Raw genomic sequence first — 25,995 nt, forward strand, 5'->3', positions numbered from 1 at the left:
CTGGAGCCCATTATACAGAGTGAAGTAAGCCAGAAAGATAAAGAACATTACAGCATACTAACACATATATATGGAATTTAGAAAGATGGTAACGATAACCCTATATGCAAAACAGAAAAAGAGACACAGAAGTACAGAACAGACTTTTGAACTCTGTGGGAGAAGGTGAGGGTGGGATGTTTCGAAAGAACAGCATGTATATTATCTATGGTGAAACAGGTCACCAGCCCAGGTGGGATGCATGAGACAAGTGCTCGGGCCTGGTGCACTGGGAAGAACCAGAGGAATCGGGTGGAGAGGGAGGTGGGAGGGGGGATCGGGATGGGGAATGCGTGTAACTCTATGGCTGATTCATATCAATGTATATCAAAACCCACTGAAATGTTGTGAAGTAATTAGCCTCCAACTAATAAAAAAAAATAAAATAAAATAAAGCTCCTCTAAAAAAAAAAAAAATCGCACAAAACTCATGGTAGGGAAATGTACTTAATTATTTATAAATCTGGATCTCCCCCTCAAATTAGCCAAAGATTCTACTTCTCTCTTAGTGCTTCTTAACATTTCAAAAAACATTGTTTTAGAAGATGCAGCAATAGCACACGCTGGAATTAGAATGGGGTCAGTTTCCCTCTGATCAGGGAGGGCAAAGGAGCAGACAGCCAACAGCTGAGGGTTCATGGACCATTTGTTCTGTTTTGCAATTACTTACATTTACCACTGACAACATGTAAATGACTGTCTTCCAATAAAACTTTATTTACAAAAACAGGTAGTCAAATCCCTATGTTGTGTAACAGGAACTAACAGTGCTATAGGTCAATTATATTTCAAAAACAAACTCATAGAAAAATATCAGATTTGTGGGTACCAGAAGTGGGGGGTCAGGGAGGGGGAAGTGTAGGAAGGTGGTCAGAAGCTACAAACTTCCAGTTGTAAAGTAAATAAGCACTAGGGATGGAAGGTACAACATGATAAATATAATTTATTTATTGACTGCTATAAATTATATATGAAAGTTTGTTCAGAGTAAATCCTAAGAGTTCTCATCACAAGAAATATTTTTTCCACTTAATTTTGTATCTAGGAGATGACATTCACTCAGTGTATTACGGTCATCATTTCATAATGCAGGTAAGTCATTTTGCTGAACACCTTAAATGGATACAGGGTCGCGTCCGACTCTTTGCAACTCCATGGACTGTAGCCTGCCAGGCTCCTCTGTCCATGGAATTCTCTAGGCAAGAATGCTAGAGTCAGTAGCCATCCCCTTTCCTGGGGAATCTTCCCAACCTAGGGATTGAACCCAGGTCTCGTGCATTGCAGGCAGATTCTTTATTGTCTGAGCTGCCAGGGAAGCCCAGCATGTACAGTGCTGTATGTCAATTATGTCTCAATAAAACTGAGAGGAAAAAAAAAAAATGGTAAGCTTAGGTTTGGACCAATGGCCAGAAATTGCTGACCCCTGCACAAATGGACTGAAAATGACCTACACTGTCTTCCAATACAGTAGCCACTAGCCACACATGTTCACTTAAATTACTTGAAATTGATAGTTCCTTAATCAAGCTGGTTACGTTTCAAGTAATTAATAACCACTTATGGCAAGCGACTATCACCATGGACAGCAGAGAAAACCATTTTGACTTCTCATTAACCCCTTACAGAAAGTTTTCTCTTTTTTTTTTAATATGTCGCTTTATTTTACACTGAAAATTTAAGTTCTGGGTAATAAGAGAAAAGAGTACCTCAATAAAATAATGTTCAGATCAAATGAATAAGTTCACATGAACTAAAACATCTTCCATGAGGTTTATGATTCTAATTTAAGTGGAAGAAGTAGACGGTTACACCGGGAGAAGGAGACAGTGACAACTTAAGAATTTCCCCAATGAGAGCAGACAGCTCATCTCTAAGAAAGAAGACTCCTATTCCTACTTATACAGAAAGCTTGGGTTTTTATCTGCCCAGGGATTCTTTTTCTTCAACATGCATTTAAGTTCTTGACAAAGAGTTCTTGAGTCATGCATTTAAGACTGCCCTCATCTTGAAAGACTGAAAAGAAAATGCTCATCCAAACAGAAGAGTGATCAGTGACATCTCTTACCTCTCGTGGTTCACTCAGCACCACATCCCAGGGAGGAAAAGCAGAGACCATCCACATCAACTTATGAGGGGCTTCAGAGGTACAGACACCCCCTGACTTCCGCCCCTGGAATCCTCAACGGGTACACCACATCCTTGCCCTGACAGGAGGATTCACGTCCCCAGTTTGCAGGTAGCACATCTCCCCCCTTTACAAGTGTAACTAACCTTAACACCTGCTCGGAGTGCTGGCATTTATATATAACGCACTGACCATAAGCGCTGCCCTGGGTGCCTGCCAGGAACAAGCTCTTGTTAAGTGACCTACAAGTGGAACCTCACTGTTGAGCTCCTGGTATCTTATCAAACTGCCAAGCAGACCACTGGTGACCCTCAAATCAGCTCCCAGCCAGGGTCTTACCAGTGGCTTCAGACTGTGAAAGGGCAAATAGGGGTCTCTTCCATTCTCCCTGAGACTGTGTAACCAACTGTCATATACACAGAGACAACTCCTGACACTTGAAACTAGAAAGGAAATTCTGCAAGTCTCCATAGCAAGCAACACTTGAGCTGACCATCACTCCTCTATGGAGATCCTAACAGGAAGTCAAGCCACACTAAGACTCAGTCAGTTCAGTTCAGTTCAGTTGCTCAGTCGTGTCTGACTCTTTGCGACCCCATGAATTGCAGCACACCAGGCCTCCCTGTCCATCACAAACTCCCGGAGTTTACTCAAACTCATGCCCATCGAGTCGGTGATGCCATCCAGCCATCTCATCCTCTGTCGTCCCCTTCTCCTTCTGCCCCCAATCCCTCCCAGCATCAGGGTCTTTTCCAATGAATCAACTCTTCACATGAGGTGGCCAAAGTATTGGAGTTTCAGCTTCAGCATCAGTCCTTCCAGTGAACACCCAGACTGATCTCCTTTAGGATGGACTGGGACTACTCCATTATAAATGTACAACTCTAGGTGAGTAAAACAAAGCATCATCATGGAGCTCACAAAGCAATGTTCTAAACTCACTATTTTGATGTTTAAAGATACGACTTTATGCCATCCATTCATAAACAAAAACAAAAAACACACCAAGTAGTTTCAGTTGCTTTTCAGTAAAATAAATAAACACTGTTTATCAGCCATACTAGATAAAATAAAGAAAAGGTTTAACACAATTATATCAAATATAAGTTTTGAAAAGCTGCTTACATCCAAAGAATCCTCCTTCAGTAGTATAAGGGCCATGTTCTGTGACACCAACCGGCAGGAATAACCTAGAGTGAAAAAAAGAACAAGATACGTGAATTAACCATCCCCGCCGGGAATGCACCGTGTTCAGAGTGACCTGAATTCAGTCCCCCTCCTGCACCTGACTGACGACCATGTTAAGCCTATGGGCTCACACAGAGGAACCGAGCAGAGCTTGCCCCGTGCTGCTCAAGAAGGTCTCCATAACTAATGACTGAAATAGCAATAAACACTTGTCAGTTTTCTGTGGATCTTCCCTTATCCCTGTTATCCTTGTAGAACAGTAGGATGAGCTCTGAGTTCTCTAGAACAACAGCAAACACTTTAGGAGACAAATGGAACCCAAAAGTCCTCCTCAGTCACCATAAACGCGCCTACTGTGACATTAAGTCCCTCACCTGCTTGGGACTTCCCTGGTGGCTCAGGTGGCAAAGAATCTACCTGCTAATGCAGGAGACCCGGGTTCGATCCCTGGGTCGGGAAGATCCCCTGGAGAAAGGGATGGAAACCCACTCCAGTATTTGTGCCTGGAGAATCCCATGGACAGAGGAGCCTGGCAGGTTACAGTCCATGGGGTCGCAAAGAGTCGGACACGACTGAGTGACTAACACTTTCACTTTTACTTCAATCCTCATGCAGGTTTCTAAGGAATCCTATGATACACAGAGTTACTTTTCCTGCAGAAGCTCAAAGCAATCCCATTTCAAAAATTAAATGAGCTTTAAAAAAGGTTTGGAATAAGAGTATCTCAGTGCTAATTCTTAATAATTCCCATTGCATTTTAAACAACAGTACCTCTCCTCTGTAGGTTAATTTAAGCCAGGTACTCTCCCACTTTTCCTCCCAGAAGCTGAATATATTTCTATGAAGCTCTTTCCTACTCAGACTTTGAGAGCCTCTTCTGACTCCTGCCTTCAAATCCCCTGGCTCTGGGGAAGAGGAGGAGGTGGGCTTCAGTCAGTTCAGTTCAGTTCAGTCGTTCAGTTGTGTCTGACTCTTTGCGACCCCATGAATCGCAGCACGCCAGGCCTCCCTGTCCATCACAAACTCCCGGAGTTTACTCAAACTCATGCCCATCGAGTCGGTGATACCATCCAGCCATCTCATCCTCTGTCGTCCCCTTCTCCTCCTGCCCCCAATCCCTCCCAGCATCAGGGTCTTTTCCAATGAGTCAACTCTTCGCATGAGGTGGCCAAAGTACTGGAGTTTCAGCTTCAGCATCAGTCCTTCCAATGAACACCCAGGACTGATCTCCTTTAGGATGGACTGGTTGGATCTCCTTGCAGTCCAAGGGACTCTCAAGAGTCTTCTCCAACACCACAGTTCAAAAGCATCAATTTTTCGGTGCTCAGCTTTCTTCACAGTCCAACTCTCACATCCATACATGACCACTGGAAAAACCATAGCCTTGACCAGACAAACCTTTGTTGGCAAAGTAATGTCTCTGCTTTTTAATATGCTATCTAGGTTGGTCATAACTTTCCTTCCAAGGAGTAAGCGTCTTTTAATTTCATGGCTGCAGTCACCATCTGCAGTGATTTTGGAGCCCAAAAAAATGAAGTCTGACACTGTTTCCACTGTCTCCCCATCTATTTCCCATGACGTGATGAGATCAGATGCCATGATCTTAGTTTTCTGAATGTTAAGCTTTAAGCCAACTTTTTCACTCTCCTCTTTCCCTTTCATCAAGAGGCTTAGCCAATCCCAAGTCCAAGGGTGTTTATAGGGGCCCTGGGCTTTCTTTCAAATCACCCTGCTCAAGAGAGCTGGCAACAACATGCATTCACCACCAACCCCTACTCAATTGATCTCATTGAGAAAAGGCAAGAAGAGAGTCCTCCCACCTAGAAAAGTGGCCCTTACAGCAATAATGGACCACTGACCACAGAAACAGGGAACACGTTATCAGCATGAAGGACATCACCCTTCATGCAAGGACGCAGGTGACCATCACATGAAGGGCCTTAACCCATGCTGTTCCCTGGGCAACAGGGGCCAGGGCTGTCCTCCAAAGAAGAGCCAAAATAACCCTTCCCACAGATGCTGTATTTATTAGAAAGGATGTCAGGCATTTAACGGATGAACAAGTCACAGAGCTACTGTGCGTATGTGCTCAATTCTACCCGGCAGGCTCTCTTTTCATCCTCAGAAAGCACTACTAAAAAGCACAAAATAGAACTCAAGACAGACTAAAATTAAGATGAGAAAAACCTTGGTTTTTTTTGGGGGCGGGGGGGGGGCAGTGATAAATATTTATCTTTATTTTGGAATATATGAAATATAATCTTCACGAATGATAGTCATTTGACAAGAATATTTAGCAGCCATCTCAGAACACAAATTTTCAAGCACGAAACTACGGCTTTTTATCCAGTGGTAATTTTTTTACGAATACCATCAAGAATACCTAGTCCAGGCAGTTAATAACAGTTATCTCAAGGGAATGAGACTATTTGGCTGGTTACAACCGCCACATATTATTAATGTTTTTAAAGTGAAAACAACTAAGTCAAAAATAACAGGACCACACAAGCAAACACCTGTTAAACCTCTAAGAGGGGGAGAGGGGAAAAAGAGGAGGAAACACAGCACCATTTTCTATGCATTTCCAAACTTGTTCAAGTCTGCATTTGAACAATAGTGATGAGTAGAAATGAGTTTCCCAGGATGCCATTAGAAGTTCTACAGAGCAGGATAGAAATAATTGAACTTTCTTTCCCCCAAATTTTACAAATGTATTCTTCCTTCCTGTAAATTCTTAGGTGAAGTATAGAAGGGAGGTCAAGATTTTATTTTCATTGACAAACAGGGATATTGAAACTTTAATCATTTTTCTTCCCTTGCCCCAGAAACTCCCAGCAACTCCACACAACAGAGACTGCTACAAATTTAGTATAACTCATGTGAAAGGATTTGCTGGTAGTTTTTGATATGAACAACAGCTGCAGAAGCAAGCTGTAATCTTTAAGCCGTCGCCTGCCGCTTGATTTTACATTTTGCAATTTAAGTCAAATGCCACTTGACAACTGAAGCTGCATAAAGATATTATGGAAAAGCTCAAAGTATTTTTCTATCCGTTGCAGGGAGAGGGTAATAAATAAAACCACTGACAGGTTCATGAATTTAAATACACAGAACTCAAGGCTTCTGAGAAGAAACAGGTTTGTTTTTTTTTTTAATTTGGAAAACGAAGCAAGATTTTGCCTAAAGAATTATCACACAGAACACTTGCTCTAGACAGACCATGGAAGTTTAACACAGTTAAATGTGACTTAGCTAATGTGGCAAATTAAATTATGTCAATCCAAGTTTGCTGTGCTTGAGTTCTAATGTTTTTGGATAAAATGAGATCAACTCTTGGAGAAGAGCCAGGTATGAAATGTCAATCTACTCTTGTAAATTGAGGTCTATTTCTTTAATCTCACAATCTAACAAGACGACCGTAAAATGACTGAGGAGGGGACCTCTGGGATTTCACTCTTTACTAGGGCTGAAGTTAACAGTACACCACAAAAGTGTTGAGTCTTTCTGCTACCTGAGTAGAATCAAAGAAATCAAAACATTACAGCATCTATGGTACTTAGAGCAGGACCTGACTTTAATAAAACCATCATTCACACTAGAAAATATGACCAAACCAAACCTCTGGGAACTCACTATCAGTGTCTTTTTTTTTGAGGTAAGCATATATTGTCAAAGATAGCTCAACCCAGATTTCTTCAGAGACACTTTTGGAAGGTTCATGTTCATGCTAAGTCACTTCAGACGTGTCCAACTCTTAGTGGCGCTATGGACTCTAGCCCACAGGCTCCTCTGTCCATGGGATTCTCCAGGCAAGAATACTGGAGTGGGTTGCCATTTCCTACTCCACAGGATCTTCTGGACCCAGGGATTGAACCCGTGTCTCTTACATCTCCTGCATTGGCAGGTGGGTTCTTCACCACTGCGCCACCTGGGAAGCCCTCTGGAAGGGTTAGGAATGACTGATTCTTACTAACCATAAACCTGGGATTCAACAAACTACCTGACAGAGGGATTCACCTTGGTCCAAATCCTCGGCAAGTGTGCTGTTGGTTCTAAATGATATCAGGTAGAATCTGGTCACCCGATGTTCAAGTGTGAGCATGTGGAACATAGCTCCAGATGTCAAAAACGGACGATGACAGATGGAACTCAATCTCCTCCAGACTGGGTCAAGGCTCAAGAATCCTTCCCCATCAGAGAGCCAGAATGTTGAAGGCTTGTCCACAGAACCACACCCAGGCACCCTTCTCGCCAGATCCTCAGATGCCTCTCAGAAAGGCTTCAACTGTACCTCACCACAAACCCTGCAAACCCTGCCATCGTTGACCTGTGCTATGCTCATTCTTTGTCTGAAACAAATTCTTGAGGTTCAAGTTTTAAACCCGTCTCACCCACGGAGCCTCCCTTGGTCTTTCTTTTTTTTTTAATTAATTAATTTTTTTATTGAATGATAATTGTTTACAGAATTTTGCTGTTTTCTGTCAAACCTCAACATGAATCAGCCATAGGTATACATATATCCCCTCCCTTTTGAAACTCCCTCCCCATTCCACCCCCTAGGTTGATACAGAGCCCCTGTTTGAGTTTCCTAAGCCATACAGCAAATTCCCGCTGGCTGTCTATTTTACATACGGTAATGTGAGTTTCCATGTTATTCTTTCCATACATCTCACCCTCTCCTCCCCTCTCCCCATGTCCATAAGTCTATTCTCTATGCCTGTTTCTCCACTGTCGCCCTGTAAATAAATTCTTCAGAACCATTTTTCCTAGATGCCATATATAAAAAATATGGAATGCATCACGAATTTGCGTGTCATCATTGCATGGGGGCCATGCTAATCTTCTCTGTATTGTTCCAATTTTAGTGGATGTGCTGCTGAAGCGAGCACTCCCTCGGTCTTTCTGACGCACATCTTTCCTTCTGGGAAGTGACTATCACATGTCAAGCTCACACACTCAGACTCTCAGGCTAGGTGTGGCCCAGGCTAGGTAACCTGGCATCTCTGTGCCTCAGTTTCATCTTTAAAAGGGGATAATGTCGATCTCAAAGGGATATAAGACTTACAGAAAGGACTTAGCTAGCATATGCCAACCACCATGCGCACATTCACTGAGTAACTACTATGAACGCCAGCCATGCTCAGCACCTACACTGCATGTACTTTCTCATCTATCTCATTCCTGAGTTGGTCTCATGATTCACTCAGGCCCCAAGTTGGGAATCTAAGCTCCCCAGTCTACAGGGGAGCATCTGGCAACTACGAAGCTGCAGGTCATCAAGAAACCACGCACCTGACTCTTCTGTGAGCGTCACTGGGGCCGGGGCCACGCTCCCCCAGCACCGCCTGACAACCAGACTCATCCTCCTGCCAGTGGGCAAGTCCACGTTCATGGGTTTCAGAAATTAAACTTGCAAAAGACTACAGAAGTGGTTTCAAGGTATCAAATGACACAGAAATGTGGCGGGGAGAGGGGGGGTGGGTCTGAATTCCAGCTCAGATGGTTCACAATGAAAGCTGCTCCCAGCATGATGACTTTAAAATGGAATATGCATTCAGAGTTTGTTCTCACTTATGCTGCCTCCATTAAAAGAAAATTATAGACTCTGAAAACCTCACATCTACTTTCTTACTACGTAATAGATGCTTCATCCAGCCATAATAGGAAATGACAACTAAATGATTCACAAAGGCTACAGCTGAAATTTCACTTTAGAATAGCTGATGCTAAATTTTTAGGCTAAGAAAGAGAATTGCCAGTTCCCGGAAACACAGCTCACTAGTGTGTTTCAAGCACAGCACTGCAGAGTCCTGGCATTGTCCTGGCAAAGGACCTCAAAGTCACACGCGGGATGACTGTGTCTACTTAATATTCATAAGCTCATACAAGACAAATATCCTGGAATTTAATTTGACTACATGTATTTATCTTCATATAAACTAAAAGGTATGCTTTAAATAAGTTTTCAAACTCTGATAGACAGATGGGTGGACAGGTGGTAGATAAATGACAAGAGATAGACAGAGCAAATACTAAAGACAGCCAATAGCACCAAACACCAAATGTTACCTCTAAAGGGAAACATTGCCAGTTAAAACCATAAGAGTTAACAGTCATAAGACATTCCAACTTTGGAGGCAGTGAAATATGAAAACAATGTGTGTCTTAGAATGCATGAAATAAAGTACCTTCTCCAGGGTTTTCAAAGTCAAATTTTGGAGAAGCGTGCTCGTGAAAGCTGTGTGAATCTGTTTAAAATGCTTCCTGCACCAGGACTCATGGCCCCAAGACCCGGCACTAACTAGCTTGGTCATTAAGTAGCATGAGACCTTGTAGACTCTGATGTCTCCCGCTTCCAGGGCTGTAAGACTGCTGATGTGTGAAGACCAAAGACAGGGCAGAGAAAGGACCGCCAGCACAGCACTTGGCTCTCGGGACTCTTCTCCTCACTCCAGCTAGAAGGAGAACTGCTAGACACTTGATCTGCTTCCCAAGGACCTTCTGGGTACCCTAACATACACATAGGAGGCACTCAAATGTACAAAATATCCAGTCCATATTGTGGGAAACAGACGGATAACAGCTCATATCACAGAATGTTTGGGGAACATGGGACTAGAACAGAGGCTGACAATTGTCCTCGACCTAGAGCACGACCTCAGGCTGCTCACAGCCGTTGCCTATGGTCTGATGCGGACAAGTCTAACATTAAGTCTAGACATCTGCCCTGCATCCTCTACAGGCTCAACTGATGCCCTAACTCAGTGGTATAGACACAGAGGAACACTACTCAGCCATAAACAAGAAATAAAGCCATCTTCAGCAATACTCATCAAGTCATTTGGACTCAAATTCCCTTTCTTCAATTTTCATTTCTGCAATACTCAGCAACCAAAGAGGTTGTCAACTCATACAGGGAAGGGAAAGATGCAAGCCTCTTAAAAAAAAACATATCAGTTGGTAAAAATCATTAAAATGGCTATAACTATATAAAATAGTAATGCATATTTAAACTTAATGAAAATATGCTTAGGCTCTGAGACTAAATTTTTGTGAAAAAATAAGAATATCAAGAATAAGAAGAATATCAAAAATAATAAGAAAATCAAGCTGTCATCAACTCTTGAATTCTCTAGGTTTTATGAATGTATACTCAGTTGCTCAGTTGTGTCTGACTCTTTGACTCCATGGACTGTAGCCTACCAGGCTCTTCTGTCCATGGGGTTTTCCAGGCAAGAATACTAGAGTGGGTTGCCATTTCCTACTCCAGGCGATCTTCCCAACCCAGGGATCGAACTGGCCTCTCCTGTGTCTCCTGCATTGCAGGCAGATTTTTTGCCACTGAGCCACTGGGGAAGCCCTATAAGTGTGTCTAAATACTTTTCAGGAAGGTGTCATAGTTTTAATATTTATAACAGGCAGATAATGCTCATAAAGAGCATGTTAATTTGGTTTCAGTAAACTTTTCTCGACCTTGTGAATGAAGAATTCTATAAAACACCATCTGTCAGTGTGTCTGAGGAGCCCATGGACACTTCTACAATCCTTTAAAAATACAAGACAAAAATCAGCATCAGGCAATTATTTTTTAAATGAATTACCTATATTAATAGCAGTTTCTTGTTTGTCACCTGTCAACACCCATATTTTAATCTCAGCCTTCAATAGAGTTGCTATGGTTTCCGGCACGCCTGCCTGAAGTCGATCTTCTATGGCGGTGGCTCCAAGTAGCAGTAGATTCTGGATTGAAAAACAGCTTCAATTAAAGATGGGGAAACACATAAGAGTGGCATGAATGACAAAACTCCTCACAAACGAAAGGCGGTCAAAATGTTCTGAAGTAAGTACCTTATTTCCTCTACATGAAACCTTTGTTTGCAGATAATTAATGATAGACACGTGTGGCATTTCAAAAACATCCACAAGGCTAGAGCCCCCCACTCCCACACACACACGCAGGCCAGCACTCATCATCTACTTCTGGGTACCCAGGCATCCTGAGATAGAGACCCTCTGGCAGCAGAGTACTTGGGCAGGTCACCTTGGGGACACTCACAGGACTGAGCCCTCCCTCTCACTTCACTGACAAGCCAAGGACAGTGGTCCAGCTAATGCCTGAGAAGAAATGACTCAGTGACCAGCAAGCCAACGATGTCCTGAGTGCCCGTCGCTAGCATGGGGCCACATGGGTACTGTGTCTATTTAACTGCTTTATGATTCACAAAGTAAATATTGGCATCTTCAGGGAATCAGGGTAAACAGACACACGAATTCAGCTCCATCTGCACCTAAATTTCATTAAAATGACAAATAAGGGGGGGAAAAGCAAAGGTGAATTAAAATAAATAAACAAATAAAGGAATGAGAAAAGCAAGCAAGCAATGACTTTGAAGCTACTGAAACTGGAAAACAGACGGACCAACAGTTGCTGACATGAAACAAAAGGTTGATATCTGGCTCCCAGATTTCAGGGGATCAGCCTGTAGAAAGCTAATTCACATCTTGGGAGAATGAAATAACAACAAAATCCACACCAGCAACGTGGAGCAGCAAAGGCAGAGCTCAAACCGTGTTGGGATAGTAAGTGTGAGAACAGTAGGTATGATGTCCAACCAGCCTAGGCATTCTATCAGCCCAGGAAACTCAATAGGCTCAACTAATCTCATTAAGCCTCATCTCAGGCCAGCCCAGAAAGTCATCGATGCTGTTTTTACCCAGATACTTAAGACACGAATGTTTGGCAGAGGGTGGCTAGACCTTTCCAGTAGCCCATAAAAACTGATGGTTTCTTAAAGAAGAGAAACGATTAAAAACTAATGATGACTTTTTACTTGGTTTTTAGTTTTTCCAAAGTGTATCTTTCTTCACTGATGTACCTCAGTGATTTAATGAACTCCTTTTACGAAAAGTTTCAAATAATCAGATAACTGTTACATAAGGATAATATGTCATAAAGTAAGTTATCAGACTGCCAATTTTTGTGTTCAATCAATTGCAATTTCCTAGTGAGAAAAACAAAAAGAGCTAATGGTGAATTAAGACACTCATAAGACAGAGAACATCACTGTGCAGATATAGCAAAAGGCGTCCTGCTCACAGACTGTCTGCCCACTGGGTGTCACTGGGCAATAACAGCCCCGCCACGTGCGGTTACCTTCTCGATGATCTCGTAGCACTCCTCCAGCCGCTGAGCGCGATCCTTCAGGATGGTGCTGGCTTCCTGGTAGACTTGGAGCCACTCCTCGTAATCCCGCTCAGTGAGGTCGGCGTAAGCCACGCACAGAGTCCGCAAGCCTGCAAGACAGCCCCAGCGTTTCTCAGTGAGGCCAGGCACTGGTGGCAGGCCAGCAGGGGGTTTACCCCCGGGGGACACCGTGCGACCCCACCAGTGAGTGCAAAATTGAGACAGACCACCGGCTCTGTAGGGTCACTCTGACTCCACGTTCACACGCTCAAAAGGAGAATTTAAAAGCAATTCTATTTTAATATAAACCAGCTCTTCTACAGATGCTGACAGTAGAGAAGAAGCCACAAGAGTGAGCCCTCAGCTGCAGAGCAGGACAAGAGCTGGGTACGACCCACACCCAGGAGCCAGGGCCAGGGAGCAGGAACGCCTGTCAGACAGCAACAGAGGCCCAGCACGCTACCACGCGAAAGACACAGGCTTCACTATGGAAAACAGTGTGGAGATTTCTTAAAAAACTGGAAATAGAACTGCCATATGACCCAGCAATCCCACTTCTGGGCATACACACTGAGGAAACCAGATCTGAAAGAGACACATGCACCCCAATGTTCATCGCAGCACTGTTTATAATAGCCAGGACATGGAAGCAACCTAGATGCCCATCAGCAGATGAATGGATAAGGAAGCTGTGGTACATATACACTATGGAATATTACTCAGCCATTAAAAAGAATTCATTTGAACCAGTCCTAATGAGATGGATGAAGCTGGAGCCCATTATACAGAGTGAAGTAAGCCAGAAAGATAAAGAACATTACAGCATACTAACACATATATATGGAATTTAGAAAGATGGTAACGATAACCCTATATGCAAAACAGAAAAAGAGACACAGAAGTACAGAACAGACTTTTGAACTCTGTGGGAGAAGGTGAGGGTGGGATGTTTCGAAAGAACAGCATGAATATTATCTATGGTGAAACAGATCACCAGCCCAGGTGGGATGCATGAGACAAGTGCTCGGGCCTGGTGCACTGGGAAGACCCAGAGGAATCGGGTGGAGAGGGAGGTGGGAGGGGGGATCGGGATGGGGAATGGGTGTAACTCTATGGCTGATTCATATCAATGTATGACAAAACCCACTGAAATGTTGTGAAGTAATTAGCCTCCAACTAATAAAAAAAAAAAAAAGACACGGGCTTCAATCAGCCAGGCTGTGCGTGTACATGGGCATGTGTCCCTGTGTGGGAGTATGTTCCCACGTGTGTGTGTGTGTTCCCATATGTGCATGTGTGTGCGTGTGCATGTGTCCCTGTGTGGGACTATGTTCCCACGTGTGTGTGTGTGTTCCCATGTGTGCATGTGTGTTCCCATGTGTGCGTGTGTGTTCCCAGGTGTGTTCCCCTATGTCCCCGTGTGTGTATGTGCCTCTGTATGTGTGTGTGTTCCCATGTGTGCATGTGTCCCTGTGTGGGACTATGTTCCCACGTGTGCATGTGTGTTCCCATGTGTGCATGTGTCCCTGTGTGAGTGTGTGCCCATGTGTGTGTTCCCCTACATCCCTGTGTGTGCACAGACGTGGGTACACATGCCCAGGGGAGCCCAGGGAGATGAGGAAGCAGAGGCCGGCACTCACGCAAGGGCCCGGTTCTCATGGCACCCATGTGCAGGGGAGCCAGACATCAGTCTGTCTAAGCCCTGCAGAGAACTCCTTTCCTGTCCTCTGTGGGTTCAGTGGGTTATTCTCACGGGAAGTCAAGGGTAAGCCAGTGTCATAAGGAAAACAACGACAAGGGGAGTTTTCCCAGAAAGGGACTATGAACTAGAAGACGATTCTGTGCAGCATCAGGTGTGAACCTGCCTCACCCGCGTCCCCCGGGTTAAGAGTTGGGGGGTTCCTGTGTAGGTCACAGAGCACAGCTGGTCTGGGGCCTCAACTCTTGTCACTGCCAGGGGCACAGAACACCAGAGGTGGGGACGGGGTTGGCACGAAACCACCATCCGCCTGTGAAAAAGCCCAGCGCTGCCCAGAGATGACACGTGAATGCGAAGGCTCACCAGAGTGGCCCTGAAAGCACGGCTGTGCCAGCAGAAATAACATTTCCAGCTCCACTCACCTTCCGTGGCAAAGTACTCCAGGTGGCAGAGAGTCTCCTCCATGTATTTTGAATCTTTTGAAAGTCTCTCAAAAATCACGTTATCCTATAAAACAGGGAAACGCTGTAATTGGCACACCCTTAGGCCAGCTGACCCTTCAGCGCCGCAAGCCCAGCTGTGACTTCCTGGTTTCGATCCAGTGCAGGCCTGAGTGGGGAAGGGGAAGGACAGCTCTGGGCTGGATGCAATCATGAGCTATGGAAAGCAAATCGGCTGTGGGTCCACAAATCTGGGAGGACCCTGGGTGTCAGGAGGATACATAATCAGGGACACAAAGGGGCCCATGTTCACCCAGGTTTGTGAAGCTCACAGTGGAGTTTATAATACCCTCTGCAGAAGTGGCAAGCATAAACACACAGCCTACACTGTTCAAGTGTAGGGTCTCTTCCTAGAGCTGCCGGACTCCCACCGGGGGGCAGGCACAACCTGCCCGGCACAGAATCCAATTCAGCTGAGAACACACAGTATAGACAGTTCATCACCCAGGGATTATTCACGACCTACAAAAGTAGGGCTGGAGGATTGCTGGCTACAGATCATGCAGCAAATATGTAACAAACGGCACAGTGTTAGGCTTCCCCCAAAGTTTTTAAGAAATCTAGTTTGGTTTGGGGGGAGGCAAGTTGGAAAAAAATTAAATCCTATAATACTTTGGGCACCTGATGCAAAGAGCCAGCTCATTAGAAAAGATCCTGATGCCGGGAAAGACTGAGGGCAAGAGCAGAAGGGAACACAGGGGATAAGATGGTTGGATGGCATCACTGACTCAAATGATCACCCACAAACTCACTTGAGTTTGGGCAGACTCTGGGAGATGGTGAAGAACAGGGAAGCCTGGTACACTGCAAACCTAACATAATCTGGACCTTAATGAATTCACATAGGATGCCTTTAGAATTCACACACATTGCCCACTTTTAAAAACTCTGGTCACAGTGTCCTCAAATACTTCTTCCCACAGTTGGTAAAGATCAGTAAGGTTTCCAACACATCGTTGATCCTAGTATTATTTCATAGTTCCTGACACAGACTCAAGAACTGAGCTTAATAAAGCTTTCCTTCAACACATAAGACCACAGTGTTACAGAATGTAGTTTTGTGAGTCAGGCTCATAAACAACAGCATCTTTCCCTAAAAATTTAGATTCTATGACCAGGAGGCAGAGAGGACAAAAAGCCTGATGTAGGAAGTAACCAGAGGGGACCAGACGTGATGATGGACCACAGATGGACACTGCCTCAAGCCTGCCACACAGCCTCTTTGGTGAATAAAAACCACAAATACTGAGAGCAACTACTAAAGAAAAAAGACACACCAGAGTCCTTAAAAGATTAAGTCACTTCAGTCGTGTCTGACTCTATGCGAGCCCATCAACTGTTGTCCCCCACGCTCCTCTGTCCATGGGATTCTCCAGGCAAGAATGCTGGAGTGCATTGCCAAGACCTCCTCCAGGGAAACTTCCTGACTCAGGGTCCGAACCCACATCTCTTACATCTCCTGCATTGGCAAGGGGCTTCTTTACCACCTGGGAAACCCTAGAAGATCATAGGTCAACACAAATGATTGCATCTGTCACAGCCACAACGCAAGGGTGGAAAACAGCAATCAGAATTCACACGCCAAGGATTCTGGAGGACACAGCCAGCTACTGTTTCTGAAACCAACCACTGACTGTCCTGGCCACGCTGGCTTGAGCCCCCGTCACGGTCAGAGGGCTTGTACCTCTCATTGAGCTTCGGGAGCCTTTCAACCTGGGTGACCATGAGGGGTGCTGAAAATGGCAGGTAAGGGAGAAGCAGGGGTCCCCCACTGTGCAGATACCAGCCAGTACTTACAGCCCCTTTACAGTAGAGTCGAAGCTGTCCTGAAGGAGTTCGCACTATCACAGACATTCTCTTTCTGTCGCTGTAAGAGTAAAGACACAAAGGAAAAAAAACTGTCATTGCTGTTTTACAGGATCACATCCTGTGGTTAAACAGTAAGCAGCCCAAGAGGTGGTCTGGCTGCCCCAATCTCCATCTTCCCTACCTTCCTCCTCCAAGTCGAAACTGGTGTGCCTCCTACTCTCTTATTTACATATAAGGGACATAAACCTATTCTTTTCCCTACCAGGGAGACTCACTAGCACAGCTCTTGATGGCAGGACAGACAGAAATGGAGACCTTGAGTGCCTCCTCTGTGCATCTAATTTTCTTCTGATGATACTCTGTCCATGTACTCTCATTGCACAGCTCAAAAATATCCAGCCACATGCCAAGTAACAAAGGGGAAGATTGAATACAAACCCACTTCACTCAAAAGCCTCTCATCCTGCCTTCTTTTGACTGGAGTGGAAAGAGATGATAGATTCTGAGAACCTCGTGATTTAGCACTGAGGTCCCTCCATGGCTCCTCCCCAGCAACCGCCCCCGCCCCGCCCCCGAGCACGTGCCTCCTTGCACATCTTGCATCAGGACCCGCCCTCTTCCTCTGATTCTTCTTCTTGCTGATCAGTATATATAGAGAGAGTTTAAGAAAAGAGAAACATACCTGGAGAACTCCAGGACGTTCAGGATTCCAAATGTCTGTTCCTGTCCCATCTAGAGGGGGAAAAAAAAAGCTCTTACCTGAAGTGCAAAGCATTAACATCTCAAAACAACCGACTCCCCACTCACAAACCTCTCTACACACACCTGCCCCCCTCCCCTCCCCTCCTCCATCCTCATTCTCTCCATCTATTCCCGGTCAGACGACTTCCAACCTGAATGGGTCCCCGCAGTTAGTCTGGTAGGGTCACAGCGCCCCCTTCTGGGGGAAGCTTCTCATTTCCTTCACCAGGAGTGACCGTCCCACTAGCTAGTGACAAGAGTCACTTCCAAGACACACAAATAAAGGACACGAGCTACACAGGTCCATCCCAAACCTGGGGCCAGTTAGGCTCACGAATCCAGAATTTTTCACATTTCGTAGAAGTATATACACACTACATCCCACTACATTCCGGGGGGGCTGGGACTGCACCCTGTTACACACACATGGGTTTTCTGCAGTATTAGTCGCCCAGTCACGTCCAACTCTTTGTGACCCCGTGGACTGTAGCCTGTGCAGCAAGACATGTGGCTAGCTAAGAGTCACACAGAACAGACGCAGCCCCGTGGCAGTCCCATTAGGTTTTGCTACCAAATGTCCACACTCCAAATTCAGGGGAATTCTGAAAACAACTTGGAATATGATATTTTATAAGTTTTGCATGTAAGTAAAAGAATGGACTGCCGCCAGGTCAGGAACAACATGGACTTATTACACCAAATGGACATGAACTTCACACACATCCATGAGATCCGAGGATGCAGAAAGCTAAGAGCTGTAAAAAGCCATGAGTCCTCCCCAAACGGAGGGAGGGTGGGGATCTTTAGAGGACTTGCCCACAGACCCTCACCCACCAAGACACTGAGCATGGCCCCTCTCAGCTCATTACAGAAAACACCCATCCCACCCACTCACATCCCTACGCCACCCCAAGACCCCTATCCAACCTCATTCCTGATTTAAACCTTTTCTTATCCCCAAATTTTCCCTCTAGCTCCTTGAGAAGGAAACTCAGAAAAAAATCAAACTCCTTGATCTCAAGGGGGGAAAAAAACCCATATCAAAAAAAAAAAAATTTAAGTGACAACACCATCCTCTGCTAGCCCCAGAGACCAGAGTCAGAGACCAAGGGCTTCAGAGAGACAGACACAGACCCGCCCCTGAGGATGGGGTTGGGGCGGGGGATGGATAGGGAATTATTCCCAACAACCACAGACCCAGTATCAGGCTTCCCATGTTCTCTCCTGCACGTTATTCCACATCAGCGGGTGGAAGACCATGGGTAGTGCCTTTGAGAGAGAAAGATGATAGAAATGCAAAAACACAACCCTGAGCCAACAACATAAAAACACACCACACTGAGCCAGCAGAACCACACAACCTGTCAATTCTCAACATGCCTAGTTTCTCAGACAACCAGCTCTCCTAATTACAACAGATGTATTATATCTAACAGACAGCCTTCCAGAAAGCAGGTGACCAGGAGCATCCGGCGGTGCCCGGGGCTGTCACTTACGGCCTCGATGATGACAGAGTATGGCGTTCTGGCTGTGAAGACAAAGCCCAGCTTCCGGGCCCCTTTGACCAAAGCGGCTTCGTCTGTCAATAAGAACAGAGGAGGCATTGACTCGTCTCTAGGAAGGATAGCATTCTGTTCAGCAAGTGTTATTTTTCACATGAAAAAGACCCACACCAGCGGCAGACACCTGGTCTTCCGTGCAGTAAAGACTGAGGACCTAGAAAGTGCCCACTCACTTCTCGCCCCCTACTAGGGCCCTGAAAGGAGCACCTCCCTCAGAGGAGAAGCCGTGGGCCTGGAACTAGTCCCCCAAGACACTCTGCAGCCAGCGGGAAACCGGAGACACGCGGCGGAGCTTGGTGGGGCCGGCAACAGCACCGCAAACGCCCAGGGGTCGGGGAAGGGGGCAACGAGCACCCTGGCCGCGGGGTCTCACCTGGGGAGGAGGCCTGGTAGACGATGCTGTCCCCATCCCTCTCGGGGACCACGGTGTGGCACACGGCCAGCAGGGTCAGGAACTCCTGGATGCAGGGTGCTGTGGGCTGTAAACAGAGCAGAGGTCAGTGGCTGTCAGGGCGCCCCTGACCTACTTCAGGGTCAGGCTCAAGGGACCTCCTGCTTAGAATCCAGGGGTTCCCTCCTGCTCCCCCCAGAATAGAGGTCAGGAGCCCGGGTGTGGACTCCAGGCACCCTTCCATTCACACCTGCTCACCATCCGGCCCATCTCCTGCGGCTCACAACCCCCTACTCCTGGTACCCAGCAAGGTGTTTGATGTGAATTAAGCCCTTAAACTGTTTCTAAACGAATGAGTCTTATTGGCCAGTTTGCTGTTTGACAGTTTAAATCCTTTGCTGCTGTCACCTGTACTTTCTCCTTACCCTTCACCATCCCAATGTGAACAGACCATTGCAGCCATCCATCTGCGTTATCACTCTCAACCTAACACACGTTGAGGACGCTTGAGTCCTTTCTCAGAAAGCAAGTCCTCACAGGTGCTCGTTTCTTTAACATCCTTAATTAACACTCCCCTCCTCCACAGAAGGTTCTTCTGAGATGCCACTCTTCTGCTTAAAGGACCTCTAGCCAAGTAGCACCATCTACCTCTGAGACCAAAACCCAGGAAAGGACAGTATCAACGTCTGTGATCCTGACACAGAGCACGGCCTTCAGCAGCATCCTCTGTGCAGCCTGGACCACCTGGCCAGCATCTCTGGGGCTGAAGCAGGACAGCTGCATCCCAGCCCGGGAGTATGGATGCCTTCCATGCTCACATCTCAGAACACTGCTGGGAAAATTCTAGCATCAACAAATAGGCACTAACTGAAATATGGTATAGCAGACTTCTTTGCTGAAAATTCAGAGAACGTTTTAAGTATATCTATCTCTTCACAAAATTTGGGAAAGATGAAGTTTTAATGTTGCTCGAGTTTACCTAATTTTAAAACTGAATTTTTTTTTTTTTTTTAGAAAAGTCATATTAGGTTTAATTTATACTGGTTAAACTGGTTGTAAAATGCTCTGATCACTGAAAAAGTTAGTATTTTTCAGAATAGCCTTTAGAACAAAAATGCATGTATATGGACCAGCAGTAAATCCTGGTTTGCCACAATAGTTCAGAATGTGACATTACAGTTAAGAATCCAACAGATTAAGATTCTGACTCTCATTTCTCCATCTGTTTGCTGGGTAACTTTTGGCCAAGTCAAGTTTTCTATGCAACGCCCCATCATCTCTCTGAGGTGACTCAGGTGCTAAAGGAAATATACTTCAAATGTCTAGCACATAAGTAGGATGCTATAAATCCTGCATATTACATTTTGTTTCCTAAATGATCCTAACCAAAAGATACTGTAATTACTTTTCAAAATACATGACCTCTTAGATTCACAACTATGAAGAAACTGTCTTGCAGAAATCTTACAAAACAACAGAAATCTGAAATGTTAGCGAATTCTACGATCAGATTCATCTTGATGTGCTTACTTTATAACTTCACTACATACTTAATTGGGCTTCAAATTAAGTTAAGCAAAGTGTTCTTCACAAACTGATCATTTTCCTAAAGTACTAACACCATAGAAGTGAAGCCACTTCTCTTCCCCAAGTTCCAAAACAGCAACTTTCAAGATGCTACATACATACATGAATGCAAGTGCATCATAAAATGTTTAATGCCCCAGAAATGAATGATGTCCCTTACATGATGATCCTCAATGTTCTTCAAGAGCCTGGGGTCATCAAAGTCGCAGGAATCACTAGGTGGAGGAGGAATCCGGCTGAGAAGAGAATAGGAGATATTACTCAGCTCCAAAGTTCCTTTAACTCAAACCTAGGAAAAATCTCTCTTCAGAAAGAACCACACATAAAAAATCTATAAATTTATATTAAACTTTTAAAGATTTGAAATATTGTGTATTATTTCAAACCTCAAGACAGTAAATCTCATACCTGACTATAAACAAAATAAGGATGGTCCCTGACTTACATTGTTTTGACTTAATAATTTTTTAGTCGTGCAAAACTGATAAGCATTCAGTAGAAACCATCTTTCAATCTTTGAATTTTGATCTCTCCACAGGCTGGCAACACATGGCACAATCCTCTCTCATGATTCTGGGCAGTGAGTGTAGCCCACCATTACACGGGTGAACAACTAAAACACAACCGTGCTGGACCCAGACAGTCACACAACAGATGAATTAATAAACAAAATGTGGTATATATATATGGAATATTACTCAGCCTTTCAAAGGAATGAAATTCTGATACATGCTACAACATGTGTGTTACAACCTTAAAGATATTATGCTGGGAAGTGGGAAGTGAGCAGGACGTATCAGACCGATAGCTGGGTATTTTTGTTAAAAGACCTGTAGCAGGATTGGACTTCTAAAACCATACTCATGTTTCATTTTTATTCTGGTTCTCTCTTGAAATAACATGCAACTTTTATTTACAAAATAATCAGGTGAGAAATGCTAATATAAAATTGTTCCAAAGCCTTTCCCACTAAAGTATAAAGAACTGTTAAAATATACTTACGAGAAATCATCTGAGGATGGTTCCCTTGTCAGTTCTGGAAAATGACTGCCAGAGAGAGAAACAGCGTAGTTACAGAGCTGTGATCAAAAACACAGGTATTCACACAAAGTACAAGCTCTGGCATAGATCATACATTAGGCTACTAAACAAGTCTTAGTAAATTTAAGAAAACTGAACTAGCAAGCATCTTTTCCTATCACAAGATATGAAACTGAAACTCAATTACCCCCCAAAAATGGAAGATTCACAAATATGTGATGATTAAACAACATGTGACTGAACAACCAATGGATCAATGAAGAAATCAAACATGAAATCCAAAAATACCTAGAGACAAATGAAAATACTAAAACTTGCAGAATGCAGCAAAAGCAATTCTGAGAAGTTTATAGCAATAAATGCCTACCTCAAGAAACAAAAATTTCAAACAACTTTATACCAAAAATAACTAGAAAAGGAACAAATAAAGTTCAAAGTTGGAAGGAAATAAAGATTAGAGCAAAAATAGATGAAATAGAGACTCAAAAGTCAATAGAAAAAAAATCAATGAAATTAAAAGTTGGTTCTTTGAAAAGATCAAGTGAAGAAACCTTTAGCTAGACTCACCAAGAAAGAGAGGACTCAATCAGAAATGAAAGAGAAGACATTACAACTGACACTACAGAAATAAAAGTATCACAAAAGACAACTGTGAACAATTAGATGATAACCAATTTGACAACCTAGAAGAAACAGATAAATGCCTAGTAACATATAACGTAAACAGAAAATCTGAGTGCACCCATTACTGCTAAAGAAACTGAATCAATAATTTAAAAACTCCCAACAAAAGTCTGGAACCAGAAGGCTTCACTAGTGAATTCTACCAAACATTCAAAGAAGAATTAATACCAACCATTTTCAAAAAATAGAAGAGGAGGGAACACTTCCAAACTCATTTTACAAGGTCAGCATTACCCTGATACCGAATGAAAAAGAACATCACAAGAAAATTACAGGCCAATATCCCTGAATAACAGACACAAAAATCCTCAGTAAAGTATTAGCAAACCATATTCAACAATACATTAAAAGGGTCATACACAACGATCAAGTGGGATTTATTCTAAGGATGGAAGATCAGTTTAGTATCTGCAAATCAATATGACAACACCATCCACTTTACCAAAATGAAGAATAAAATCATATAATTGCCTCAATGAAAGAAAGTGAAAGTGAAGGTTGTTCAGTCATGTCTGACTCTTTGTGAACCCATGGACTATACAGTCCATGGAATTCTTCAGGCCAGAATACTGGAGTGGGTAGCCTTTCCCTTCTCTAGGGGATCTTCCCAATCCAAGGATCAAACCCAGGTCTCCCACATTGCAGGTGGATTTTTTACCAGCTGAGCCACAAGGGAAGCCCAGGAATACTGGAGTGGGTAGCCTATCCCTTCTCCAGTGGATCCTCCCAACCCAGGAATCAAGCTGGGGTTTCCTGCATTGCAGGTAGATTCTTTACAAACTGAGCTATGAGGGAAACCCCAATAGATTTGCCTCAATAGATGCAGAAAAAAAGCATTTGATAAAATTCAAAATTCACATATAATGAAAAAAAACTCTCAGAAAAATGGGTATAGAAGGAATGTACCCCAGTATAATATAGTCCATATAATATATGACAAATCCAAGGCTAATATCATACTCAACAGTGAAAAGCTGAAAGCTTTTCCTCTAAGATCAGGAATAAAACAAAGATGCCCACTCTTACTATTTTTTTTCTCAACATAGTATTAGAAGTCCTGGCCACAGCAATTAGGCAAGAAAAAGAAGTAAAAGGTATCCAAATAGAAAAGGAAGAAACAAAACTGTCACTATTTATAGATGATATGATTTTATATATAGAAAACTCTAAAAGATTCCACCAAAAATCTGCTAGAACTAACAAATTCAGTGAAGTTGCAAGATACAAAATCAATATACAAAAGTCTGCTGCATTTCTATACATTAGTAAAGAACTATCAGAAGGAGAAATTAAGAACACAATTCCACTTATACTTGCATCAAAAAGAAGAAAATACCTAGGAATAAATTCAACCAAAGGAATGAAAGAGCATATACTGAAAAGTGTAATACATTACTGAAAGAAATTCAGCAACACAAATGAATGGAAAGACATTCTGTGCTCATGGATTGGAAGAATTAATGTTGAAATGTCTATACTACCCAAAGAAATCCACAGACCAAATGCAATCAATATCAAAATTCCAAAGGCATTTTTCACAGAAATAAAACAATTCTAAAATTTATACAGACTCACAAAACCTTGAGAAATAAGAACATAGCCAAATGCATTATGCTCCTTTTAAAAAAGGAAAGTGTTGAGATCAAAACATGAAGTAGAGATGTATACTTAATAGATTGGAAATATAAAGTTACATATTCCTTGAGATTTCTCATAGGTTAGTATTTATAGAAATAACCATGTTTTAACTGTTCTAAATTGGGACTCATTCAGTTTTAAATATCTTCGGTAGTAATTATGAAACCAAATCCCTTATAAATACCCTTTCAAAGTATCAGAAAGTCAAGGTATTTGACTAAGTGGCTAAAAATAAACTTCTTTTGATGAAGAATACAAATAAAATTCAGTAAGTTATAAAGACACTCACCCATAGGTTACCCCAGCAATGCTACACTTTTTGAAATTCATGATATTGCATGTAAGAGTTCCTGTTTTGTCAGAAAATAGATATTTTACCTAAATCAAAGAGAAAGATATATGCCAAGAATGTAATAACATGCAAAGACACATAAGTGAAGTCTTTTATTCTACATGTTTCAAAATCTGTATTAGTTTTCAAAGGTAAATTTCCTTAGGCAAGCAAAACATATTTTATAATTAAATATGTTATATATGATAACTATATATTATAAAACTAATATATTTTAAAGCTTAAGACCACAATTCTGGATTCCAAGTATGTGGAAACATACAAAAGAGACTTTAGTAACAGCCCTGAATCCATTTAATATCAGTAAGCACTAAATTTCGCCACAAGGCATCTCAATGACACTTAGAATTCATTCTTGTGTTTAATACATCAAGACAACAAACTCAGACTGTGGCAACCACACAATATTTGTTTTTAAAACTGCATCCCTTGGTTGTACTAAGAAAGCATGTCCTGAAATAGCACAGAACACTAAGCTTTCAGTCATCCTCATAGCGAGGTTACCTAAAGGCAGCATGGCACTGCAACAGATTAATGCAACTTTCTAAGGCACAGAGTTCTACAGATTTAATGTGCTAGGCTCTCAATATACAAAGGTGAAAAGAGGAATTCCTGTGAAAGTCAATAAGCAAACCACTTGGATATGATTAACTGAGTGCACAAGAGATGAGCCCAAATGCACATGTGCTGTCGTGCTCTGTCCTCCTGGGTGGATGCTCCGATGGGGGAAAGGGCAAAGAACTCAGGACCACAGGAAAAGGGAGTCCAGGTCAGCCTCTGCATCGTGCACGTTGGAAAAGTTACCTCAGCCTTCTGGGACTCAACGTCCATGTCCATAAGGGTTTGGCCAGAAGATAAGTAACATTACTCCCTGTCTAACTTTCTGGGAAATTACATCATAGATTAGTGAGGGGGCATAATTAACAACTATCTCCAGTAAAGTTCCAGTTTCTCAGTGACTTTCTAAAGAGGGGTCATGACTGCGGCTGGATGTGAGATGGATTCCAGAAATTCCCAAGAACCATGCTAGGGAAGTCACACTGCACTGTTTTTATACAAGACAGATTAATAACAAGAATTGTGTACTCTAGACTTTTCCTAACTGATACAATATAAGCAAATACTAAGAATTATTTTTAAAGTGCCTTCAAGTAATGATTATTAATGATCCTAAAGAAGTCAAATAGTACACAGAAATCTGAAATCAGTACACTATTAAAGTAATGAATGTTTAACCATAAACAAGTTTTTATATAAGCTTTATATAAGACTAGGGGTATAAAAAGTTCAGTAGAATCAGCCTTTCAAAAAGCAGTATCTCTTCCTGTTTCTTTTTTAAAAGTTAAAAGATGATATCAAAATATTTTAAAATGACAATTTTATAATAAGGAATTAAGATTTTTCTATTCTGCCTATTGGATTTTGACTTGTCTTTTCAGTTTCAACTCAGAACTA

The 25,995-nt window shown here is 43.0% G+C and overlaps 1 protein-coding gene and 1 non-coding gene across 3 annotated transcripts in view; both read right to left on the bottom strand.

Annotated features, from left to right (window-relative positions):
* Positions 1-25,995, bottom strand: part of LOC133049456 (phospholipid-transporting ATPase IB) — a 458,918-nt gene that overhangs the window by 314,286 nt on the left and 118,637 nt on the right. For both annotated transcript variants that reach the window (XM_061133472.1, XM_061133471.1), the window contains 11 exons: positions 24,478-24,566; positions 21,828-21,872; positions 20,986-21,061; positions 19,221-19,326; positions 18,782-18,864; positions 17,227-17,276; positions 16,533-16,602; positions 14,658-14,742; positions 12,507-12,646; positions 10,954-11,092; positions 3,290-3,354 (listed from right to left, as the gene is read on the bottom strand). In XM_061133472.1, coding sequence (XP_060989455.1) covers positions 3,290-3,354; positions 10,954-11,092; positions 12,507-12,646; positions 14,658-14,742; positions 16,533-16,602; positions 17,227-17,276; positions 18,782-18,864; positions 19,221-19,326; positions 20,986-21,061; positions 21,828-21,872; positions 24,478-24,566 — 948 coding nt within the window. The remainder of the gene's footprint in view (positions 1-3,289; positions 3,355-10,953; positions 11,093-12,506; positions 12,647-14,657; positions 14,743-16,532; positions 16,603-17,226; positions 17,277-18,781; positions 18,865-19,220; positions 19,327-20,985; positions 21,062-21,827; positions 21,873-24,477; positions 24,567-25,995) is intronic.
* LOC133049794 (U6 spliceosomal RNA) lies at positions 8,135-8,241 on the bottom strand. Its single transcript, XR_009691473.1, has one exon. It is a non-coding gene; the product is annotated as a U6 spliceosomal RNA (small nuclear RNA).

This window comes from Dama dama, chromosome 30, assembly GCF_033118175.1.
Source record: "Dama dama isolate Ldn47 chromosome 30, ASM3311817v1, whole genome shotgun sequence".
In the NCBI taxonomy this organism is placed as follows: Eukaryota; Metazoa; Chordata; class Mammalia; order Artiodactyla; family Cervidae; genus Dama; species Dama dama.